Genomic DNA, 10,601 nt, shown 5'->3' with positions numbered 1-10,601 from the left:
CTGATCCCTGGTATAGCTCACCGGGGCCTGCTCTGGCTCCCCAAATGCCCCATCTGGCATAAAAGTCTCCCGCGCCCTTTCTCCCCAGCAGGCCCGGGGCATTTACTCCTGGCATCCAAGGAGCACCCCCTGCCATACCTGTGTGATCCCACCCAGACTCCAGCTGGGGGTTAACCAAGGCCGGGTAGGCTGGAGAGCGGTGCCCATGGCTGCACAAACCGATGTCTGCTTCGGAGGGTGCAAAGTGTTGGATTCTCGGCGCCGCCCAAAGGGCCTTCAAGAGAGTGGCAACAGCCTGGCTGGTGCCCAAGCTGGCCTGACAGCTCTGCTCACACACACCGCACCCCAGCCCCTGGCATAGGGGGCGGCTTGGGGGCCATGGCCAAAGCGCATTGCGCTCTGGGTATTCTTGGTTCCACGGGGCTGGGGAAGCAGAGCACATATGAGAGCAGCCTTTAGGCTGCTCTAACTTGCAGCAAGGGCAGGGCCGGGCCTGAATATGGAGACACAGAGAGGGAGGGCTCTGGTGCCACAGGTAGCTTCTGAAAGGCATTTTTTAGGCCTAAAGGTCATTTATTTTTGCCCACAACATTCCAGGCACGCTGCCCTCTTTCAAGATGGCCACCCCTGCCCTTGGTTCCCAGCCCTTGACAGCCCGGGCTTCCCCGAGGGCCCCTGCGACTTCTGCTCCATGCAGAGCTGTCACGGAGTCCCTGGGCGATGCTCTGGAACTGCTCCCCATGAAGTCAGTCAGGACTCTGGGGTAGTCGCCTTTCTGTGAGCAGCCTGTCTTCAGGACACGCAGCTCACACAGCTTCCACCTTCCTGGGTCTGACCTCGGAGCATTCAGCATCCTCTGCCCCTCCGTGCGCTTTCCACAGCGAGTCCGCTCAGGCGGGGCTCCTGGGGAAGCCAGAGGGTCCTGCACCCCAACTTCGCAGTCAGACGTGACTCTCAGCCAGCCAGTAAAACAGAAGGTTTATTAGATGACAGGAACATGGTCTAAAACAGAGCTTGCAGGTGCAGAGAACGGGACCCCTCAGCTGGGTCCATTTTGGGGGGCAGTGAGCCAGACAACCACGTCTGCACTTCACTCCATGTCCCAGCCAGCCCCAAACTGAAACTCCCTCCAGCCCCTCCTCCTCTGGGCTTTGTTCCTTTCCCGGGCCAGTAGGTCACCTGATTCCTTTGTTCTCCAACCCTTCAGCTCTCACCTTGCAGGGGGGAAGGGCCCAGGCCATCAGTTGCCAGGAAACAGGGTGTCGGCCATTCTCTGTGTCCAGACTCCTGCACACACCTGCCCTCTAGGGCTCTGCAATGATCATACACCCTTACCCCACCCCCTAGATACTTAAGAACTGCCTAGGGGAAACTGAGGCACCCCCACACTATTCAGAGGAAACATTAAGAACAGTCCCACTTCATCACAAGAGCAATAGGAGACAGCAGCCATTTCACAAGAGCGCAGTTCTCGGGGGAGCTCGCCGGAGGGAAATAGCGTTCGCCCGTCACTGCTGCAGGAGAAATGAAAAACCAAACGGCCAAGAATCACCAGCAGCCCCCAGAGAACGGAGCCTCAGGTGGAGCCGGCGCCCCTGGGAGCTTTAGCCCCAGGGGGAGTTCGGACAGCCTGCGCCGGTCCATTGTTAAGGCCACGTGGGACAAACAAAATGGCACCACGCCCCCTGCTCCGTTTCTCACGGGCGCTGTTCCTTAATGATGGCCCGACTCGCTGCAGGTTTGCTCTGGGCTCGGGGGGATCTGGGGCCGGAGTCACGGTTTTAGCGTGCAGCTCGGCTCGGCGCTCCGGAGGGAACCATCCCGGCAGGGCCAGCACCTGAGGGCTAACCAGACACCAGGGGAATCCCCGGAGAACAGGGGCGCATCCCCTCTCCGCTCCAGGGGAACAATGAAGGACCCCCCCACATACACATCTGAGAATGTGTCTGAGTGCCCCCCACCCCCTAACCCCAGCCAGGATGGGGGTGAAGGCACCTCTAACTCAGGGCCGCTGGGCAGGGCCCCCTTGTACGTGATGCCTGGAGATGGCGCACGGGGCAGGCGGGTGGGACTGTGAGCTCCAGGAGTCCCGGACGCCGGATTGGGACAGCGACCCATCCTGGTCCCCCAGGAGCAGCCCCTGGGCCACACAGAAAATCCCACTCCCTTAATGCATAAATAAGACACAGAGCCTGGCGCGATGGGGTCCTGCCCCTCGACTGGGGTTCCTCGGTGCTACCGTAATAAACCTAATAAATAACATACAGCACCTAGCGCAATGAGGTCCTGGGCCATGTCTGAGAACCCCACTGCCTCACCCCTCCGCTGAGCACCCCACGGCCCTCCTCCCCGCTGAGCACCCCACGGCCCGCTCCCTCCCCCGCTAGTCCGCTCGGCTCTTACCACGTGGCACCAGCACCCTCCTCTCCCTCCATCCCCCCTTGCCTGCCAGCTCCCACCCCAACACCTCCCCCACGCGCTGTCCCCTTTGCAGGGGAGGCTGCCCTGGGCCACCGTGGCTAAAGGCGACGGGCACCAGGGTGGGACATGGGGCAGCGAAGGATCCAGGACTGTCTGATGCTCTCGGAGCGTTTCCCCTCCTCAGGACTCGGAAAGGCGTAGGTGAACGCCTCCCAAGCCTGGGACTGTCCCTTGCCCAGCAGGTGGGCAGCGCCAGGCCCCTGGTGGGTGCCGCCAGGATACTCACATTGCTCACAGCTCAGTGAGTAATTTCCTGTTATTATGGTGGCACCCCAGCGACCCCAACCAGGCTTGGGGCCCTGTCGTGCCAGGCTCTGCACAGACCCAGAGCGAGAGACAGTCCCTGGGCCCCAGGGCTCGCATTTTGAGAAGAGCAGGTGAAGGGGTAGAACAGAGTGACAGAGGCCGCAGCAGGACAGGGGATCCACACAGGAGGATACGGACCCCGAGATTAGGGTTTAGTGGCTAAAGCACAGGAGAGGGAGCCAGGACTCCTGGGTTCTCTCCCCAGCTCTGGGAAGGGAGTGGGGGGTAGCTGGTTAGCCAGGGGGGTAGCTGGTTAGCCTGGGGGGCTGGGAGCCAAGACTCCTGGGTTCTATTCCCAGCTCTGGGAGGGGAGTGAGGACTAGTGGGTTAGAACAGGGGGGCTGGGAGCCAGGACTCCTGGGTTCAATTCCCAGTGAGTGGGGGCTAGTGGGTTAGAGCAGGGGGCCTGGATACCAGCCTACCCCCGAGTCCTGGCATAGCCTGTGGTGATGCCTGTCCTTGGGCGATGGAGCCCGCATGGCACGTGCCGCTGGGGAATGTCTCACCCATCGCCTGGAGCCACGACAGGGCTCCAATTAAAGTGACATTTCAATGTGCACCGCCCTGGGCTGATGACTCACTCCCTGCCAGGCTCCATCCACCACAGAGAGCTGGGGAGGGGGCCCCTGGGCTTTCCCCCCAACCCTTCGGGCCCTGGCCAGAACCACCCTCTGGGGCTTGGGTCTGCTTCTATCCCTGCAGCCTCCTCCCCGCCCCATTTCACGCCTCCCACCACATCCCCCCATTTCATCGAGGGGTAAACTGAGTCACAGAGATGGGTCATGTGATCCAGGATGGTGTAGACCTCCCTGCTCAGAGCAGGGGGTCCCACCAATGGAGCATGGAGCCCAGAGATGAGCGACAAAGACAGTTTTGGGGAGGAATTAACCTGGCTCGGCTCGGAGACAGTCGGAGGATGAACCCTAAGACTGCGAACTGGCTCTTATGGGGAAGCCCCCATGGCACGGGCAGGATGCCCTGGAGATGTAGCGACTTATGGATGGAGAGGGGTCAGCCCTGTGCAGGGAATGGGGGCGGGGGCGAAGGGGCCGGGAGGAGAGGAAATACCTTATCGACCTGATGGAGCTGCCTGGGGAGTCACCGCAAGGGCTGGGGCGAGAGCTCCCATGCTGGAGCCGTGGGACGCCAGATGGGGCAGGGCCCTGGTGGGTGGGGCCAGAAGGAACCTGTGGGCGCCAGGTTTGTAGAATTTTTGGTGGTGCCCAGAACGGGTCCAAGCAGAGCCGTCCCATCCATAGGACGGACCGGGGCAAGCGCCCCGGGCACCACACTTTGGGGGGCCCCGCGTTACCAGGAGATGTGGGCTCCAGGGCAGCCTGTGGGGCCAGCGGGGGGCCTGGTGCCGGCAGCAGCGAGCGACCCGGTGGGAAGCAGGGGTGGCAAGAGGCGGGCGGGGGTTTGGGGGGAAGGGGTGGAGTGGGGGTGGGGAGAAGGCAGGGCAGGGGTGGGAAGAGGTGGGGCAGGGTGGGGCAGGAAGAGGCAGGTGGGGGTTTGGGGGAAGGTGTGGATGGGGGTGGGGAGGGGGCAGGGCAGGGGTGGGAAGAGGTGGGGCGGAGCGGGAAGAAGCAGGCAGGGGCTTGGGGGAAGGGTGGAGTGTGGGCAGGAAGAGGCAGGCGTGGGCTTGGGGGAAGGGGCAGAGCAGGGGCAGGAAGAGGCGAGCGGGGCAGGCTGGGGCTGGGTCGCTCGCTGCTGCTGGTGCCAGGCCCCCTGAGAACCCCCCAGGCCGCCAAGGATCCCGCGTCCCCCTGAAGCGTGGGGCCCCCCATAGCGTGGGGCCCGGGGCGTTTGCCCCGATCCGTCCTATGGACGGGACGGCTCTGAAAATATAAACCCAAACACTGGGGGAGCAGGGCCCACGTTCCTGAATATTGGTGGAGCACAGGCCCATGGGCCCATATAACTCGCCTGCCTGTGCCTGCAGGGGCTTCCCACAATCCCAACCCCCTACCCAAGAGCAGCCCGGCGCCCAGTGCTTCCCTGGCTGGGTTCTGGGCGTCCCTGCCACGCTGCCATCCCTCCTGCCGCACCAGCTGGCCCATGTGTTTGGCCCTGGCCCGGACAGCTCCTCTCTCAGACACCAGGACCTCGGGAGGCCACAAAGCCCAGCTTCCTTGGCGGGGACTGGGCCGTCTCGGTCACCAAGCCCAGGGCGAGCTGGCACCAATGCAACAGGCCCGGCAGCCCCTGATGAGTTGCTTTGGCTTTAGATGGGATGGAGACGTGCTGGAGCTGTCCGGGGTCCAATCTCTGGTGGTGCTTGGGTGTGGGGGGGAACGGAACTCCCTGTCTCTCCCACACGTCCCCAGCCCCCCATGGTGGGACGTGTCCGCAATTACACCCGTCCCATGTCACTGAATCACCCTCTAGGCCAGATCTATGCACCAGGCTGAACTTTAGGGAGACAGAGCCGGGGGCGGAGGGCAGAAGTTGGAGGGCCCTGTACATCCGGCTCGGCGGTCTCACTTCCAGTGCCTTGTGCCACTGGGCGCACGGGCATCCCTGCCTCTCTGCAAGTGAGTGCTCTATGCCCCCGCCCCGGCGCACGGCCCTGGCAGGCTGCAGGGGCACTGGGACTATCCAGGCAGGAGCCCCCCGCTGGAGTCTAAAGAGCCACAAGCATGGGTGTGAATGCACATCCATGTCACACGTAGGCACCTCCACACCGAGACGTGTGGGCGCACACGTGTCCAGTCGCACACGTACACCAACACGCATACGCCCACGTGTTTGCATAGGCACAGGGGGGCCATGCATGAATGTGCGCAAAAGCGCCCCCATGTCCCCACCGGCCCGTTCTGTTGTATCCAGCAAAGGCAGAGATGCAACCCGCCCTGACACACACACACGTTTACCTGTGGCGTTTACCACCCCCCGTTACGCCGATCGGCCAGGAGGGAGTTACTGGTGCATTAGCTCCAAATGACCCCAGTCAATATCCCCTCTCTCGGTACCCCCAGCCCCAGTGCAAACCCTAAATCACTCCTTAAATCTCATCTTCAAAGCCATAAAAATCCCGCTGGCCTCATTCCCTCTTCGGAGTTGCAGGGGTTAAAATGCTCCAAGGACTCCCCAAGGGAGAGGGAGGGGGTTCCCACTGGGGTTCGCCCACCCCAGATCCCCAGCCCCACTCCTTTCCTCTTTGCTCCTTGAATCTGCCCAGCTCCAGCCGGGGGGCATGGACCCACGTGCCTCACTCTAGCCACGCCTCGGCGGTTCCTAGAAAGACTTTGCTCCCTCCCATGACTCCGTGGCCCAGGCCTGTTCAAATCCAGGAGTCCCCCTGCCCCGGGGCATCCGGCAGCACCAGGACCAGAAGAACAAGCTCTGCGCAGCTTCCATGCAGGGGAGTTGGGAGCGGTAAGTACCGCGGCCGCCTGGTCTCGAAGGGGAAGGATTAATTAACGGTTCCCAAATCCCAGCATAAATATCCCGCCTTCCTCCGGCGCAGCAGGTCTGTGTCTGCCAAGAAATGGGGCCAACAGGTGGGGACGGAGGGAGCCTCCCGTCTACCCCATGGTTCCAACCTCCTGCTTTTCTCTCATTTCCCCTCCTCCCCCAGGCTCCCCCTGCCCGTCCAGATGAGGGGCACTCCCATCAGCTTGGCCCAGGTAGTTCAGCGCCAGGCCGGGCATCTCCCTTGTCTGCAGTCACACCCGGCTCCCCGAGGCAAGCAGCGCTTCCCCTCTGGAGTTTCAGACACCGGGTCTTAAGCGTCTCAGAGCACCCGCTGGCCAGGATCGCAGGAGATCTTGCCGGGTTAGGCCCGGACATTACTCACATGGGATACTTGCCAGGTGCCTGTGGCCAGCTGGAGATTCAGCAGGGGGAGATCTCCCCTAAGGCCCCCTGCCACAGAGGACTCTGCCTAGGCCCCTCTGCTATTGGGATGAGACACTTCCGAAGCCACTACCTGCCTCTGGCCATTCAGGAGCCTCCAACTCTTCTCACAAGACTCACAGCGCCATCCCCAGCACCCCACTTCCAACGCAGGGAATTACCCGATCCCTTAGACATCCCGCTGCAGGGCCATTTCGCGCATCCACCCTCACGCACTGCTCAGCGGTGGCTGCGCTCCTCCAGAGGTGGCTGCATTTTGGTTGGGGGGGGGGGGGGGAAGGACTGCTGAACACCGCATGCTCTCAGGGCAGCTGGCGAGCCATCAGTACGGTGCTCCGCGCCAGGCCTGCATGTGCTGAGACACAATGCTTCTCCGCCCCGGCCCCAAACAACACACCCACAAGCTAGGTATGACTAATGCCTGGGCATTATTGTAACCCCAGTGCAGCCCCTGAAAGCTCCAGAGTGTCCTTTATCCCCCCAGGATTTCAGTGCAAGCTGCATACTCCTCCATCCCACTGATTGTACCCATCAGGACACATCCCCCCAGATGCCCAGACCCGTCCTGCCAACCCACCCCCTAAGCAGCGCTAAGTCCATCCGTGGCACCCCAAGGGTGGGTATGACCCAGTCCCGGGATCTGAGGGGGGAGCAGCGGGTGGGCTAGAGGGGACATGGCCCTGCAAGGAACCATTCTTCAAAATAAGGGACACACAGTGCCCACTAAGACCATCTTCATCTGGGCTTTGGCATTTCTTAAGAGAGCCAGGAGGACAACTCAAATACCCTCCCTGGACATCTTCACCATAACAACCCGGCTCTCTTGCCACGAGGCACAGACCCTGGCATTGCCTGGCACACAGAACCTATCACCCTTGCCACGAGGCACAGACCCTGCCTGCCCTGCCCCTGAGAATCCCTTGGCACCCTCATCCCCTGGTATCCCTCAAACCTAGTAAACCCCTGACCCCCTCACCCCTAGTAATCCTGGTAACCCCCGGCAACCCTCACCACTAGTAACCCCCAGTAACTCCCCTGACACCCCTCACCCCCAGCAACTCTCACCCCTGGTAACCCCCCTGGCAACGCTCACCACTACTAACCCCCAGTAATCCCCCTGACACCCCTCACCCCCAGCAACTCTCACCCTTAGTAACCCTTTTACACCCCTCACCCTTGTAACCCCGACACCCCTTCCCCCAGCAACCCCCCTGGCAACCCTTACTCCTAGTAACCCCCTGACACTCCTAACCCCTAGTAACCCCCGGCACCTCACCCCAGTAATCCTAGTAACCCCCTGGCACCTCACCCCTAGTAACCCCCAGTAACCTCCCTGACACCCCTCACCCCAAGTAACTCTCACCCCTAGTAACCCCCTGACACCCCTAGTAATCCTGGTAACCCCCTTGCACCACAAGCCCCTTGGCATCCCTCACTCCTAGTAAGCCGCTGGTACCCCTAACCCCTAGTAACCCCCTGGCACCTCACCCCTAGCAACCCCCTTCACCCTCAGCCCTAGTAACCCCAGCGAGGCGCCGACTGACCTGCTCGGGCCCCTGGAAGCAGATCCGGCACTGCGGGGTCCTCATGCCGCTGTCCAGGCTGCTGCTGAGAGACACGGTGTCCAGGCCCCCCCCGGCTCCGGGCTGCTGGCCGGGCTGCTGGCCGGGGGGGGGCGGCCGCGGCTCCTTCTCCTCCAAGGCCAGGCTGCGGGGCCGGGGCTCGGCCACCCCCCCGTAGTACTCGGCCTCATCGTCCTGCCGGGCCGAGCAGTCGGCGAAGGGGGGCCAGCCGCAGCCGCTGCCCCCCAGCGCCCGGCTCCCCCCGGCTCCGGGCTCGGGCTCCGGGCGGCCCCGCCGCATCAGCACCAGCAGCTTCAGCTCGTTGAAGAACATGCGGATCCGGTACTTGAACATCATGTACCCCGGGCCCAGCGGCTGCAGCGCCTTGGAGAGCTGGGGCAGGGGCGAGGGGCGCCCGGGGCGAGGGGGCGCACGGGGCGCTTAGCTCTGTCCCTGCGCGGCGCCCGCCGCATCGGGAGAAGGGGAGGAGGAGGGGGCCTGTGGGGGGGCCTCGAGGGGGCAACAAGGGGGAGAGGGGGCAGCACCGCCTGGGGGACACATCTCCGGGGGCGCCGGGACCGGAGAGCGCACTGGTGATGGAGGGGGACAGGGGACCCCGGCGGGGCAGGGAAGGGGGGCGGCCCCCCGGCCGCTTTCCTAAGGCCGGGCCGGTTCGGTGGGTGCCTGGGCCCCTCCGCCGCCCGCGTCCAGCTGCCTCCCCCGGGTCATGGTGAGCGGCGCAGCCGGAGGCCGGGACCCCCCGCCGGCGGCGAATGCGGGAACCGATCCCCCAGCGGCAAATCCAGCGGCGGCCCAAAGGGTCTTAAACCCGGGGGCCTGCGTCCCTCTCCGCCTCCTCCCCTCGGGGCGCCGGCTCCTTTGTCTGCAGGGCTCCGGGCATCTCCGCTCCTCCCGGCAGGCGCTCACCCGCCGACACGCGGGGCCCGCAGGAGCCGCATCCTGCCCGGGCGCCCAGCCCCGCGCCCCCCTCTCCGCGCCCCGGCTGGGGCTCGCCCTGCGCCGCGGGTATTGTCTCTCCAAAGCCGCGGCTCTGCGCGCAACAGGAACCGCCGGGGCCGCCCGGAGCGCTCCCCCTCCTTCCGGGGGGCCTGCGCCCCCGCCCCCCCGCCAAGCTCCCCCTCTCCAGCCACCGCCGGGAAGGCTAGGGCGCAGGGCTGGCCATGGCCGGGGCTGGCGGTGGCTCGGGGCTGGAGAGGAGAAATATGGCTTCTTCTTCCGGTACAGCAGCGTGTTAAATAAAACATTTCGGGGGGGGGGGCGGAGAAGAGAGGGCTGCTGCGCTACGCTGCTTGCCCCCCCCCCAACGTGGGGAGCACGTGGGGGGAGTCCCCGGGAAATGTGAAAGTGACCAGAGGGGGTCCCCCCGTCCGGGAAGATGGGAGCCTTCCAGACGGGGAAGGGGTGAAGAAAGGTCTCACTTTCCCCCTCTCCAGGAAGGAGGGACCGGAGCCAGGAGGAGGCAGGTGTGGGGAGCCCAGCCAGCCCACGGTTCCCCTCCCCAGCAATCCAGAAGGAGCCCTGCCGCTGCCCTCCCCAAGCCTGGAGCGCAGAGTGAGTGAGTGAGGCTCTGTCTTTGTCTCTCTCCCACACACATCCAGGTCCCTGGCCGCAGCCTGGCTGGACTAGGGGAACTTTGGCTGTGAATTTCCCAGCCTGGCTACCCTCCTCCAAATCCCTCCCCAGTCAGGGCGCCTACACCAGACTCGACCAGGGTTTGGTGGCTTGGCTGTGAGCAGGTCACCTTATCCACTAATGTCCCATCGATTTCTTTGTGCCCCCTCTGCCCCCGTCTGTGTCATAGGATTGACCGAGACCCCATTGTGCTAGGAGCATCTCCCAGCTCCCTGGCTGGCCCCCTAAGCGCTGGACCACCCAGGCAGGGCACAAAGGTCTGCCCACATGGCACTGGGCCTAATTTTGGTGGCCTCTGGCTGCATGCCCAGCTGTCATTCTTTCAGAAGCTCTGGTGAGCAGTCGAGGAACCCAGTGAGCAAGGCAACCTGTGGAACTCATTGCCAGAGGATGCTGAATGAAGGCCAAAAGTATAACAGGGTTCAAAAAAGAATTAGATAAGTGGATGGAGGATAGGTCCCTCAATGACTATTAGCCAAGATGGGCAGGGATGCAACCTCACGCTCTTGGTGTCCCTAAGCCTCTGATGAGCACAAGCTGGGACTGGATGACAGGGGAGGGATTACTTGATAATTGCCCTGTTCTGTTCATTCCCGCTGAAGCATCTGGCACTGGCCACTGTCGGAAGACAGGATAGTGGGCTAGATGGACCACGGGTCAGACCCAATCTGGCCGTTCTCATATTCACATTTGTGCTGAGCAGTGTGGCTAGCCATACGTCTCCAAACACCCTGGGTCAGG

General features: G+C 63.3%; 1 protein-coding gene across 1 annotated transcript in view; it reads right to left on the bottom strand.

Moving 5' to 3' along the window:
- MARCHF9 (membrane associated ring-CH-type finger 9) overlaps nucleotides 1-9,448 on the bottom strand; it is an 18,376-nt gene extending 8,928 nt beyond the window's left edge. Inside the window, exon 1 of the mRNA XM_048832114.2 lies at nucleotides 8,190-9,448. Coding sequence (XP_048688071.1) covers nucleotides 8,190-8,564 — 375 coding nt within the window. The 5' untranslated portion in view covers nucleotides 8,565-9,448. The remainder of the gene's footprint in view (nucleotides 1-8,189) is intronic.
- Nucleotides 9,449-10,601: the final 1,153 nt, after the last annotated feature.

Source organism: Caretta caretta, chromosome 20 (assembly GCF_965140235.1).
Source record: "Caretta caretta isolate rCarCar2 chromosome 20, rCarCar1.hap1, whole genome shotgun sequence".
Lineage (NCBI taxonomy): Eukaryota > Metazoa > Chordata > Testudines > Cheloniidae > Caretta > Caretta caretta.
This window is presented reverse-complemented; position numbering and strand designations above follow the sequence as displayed.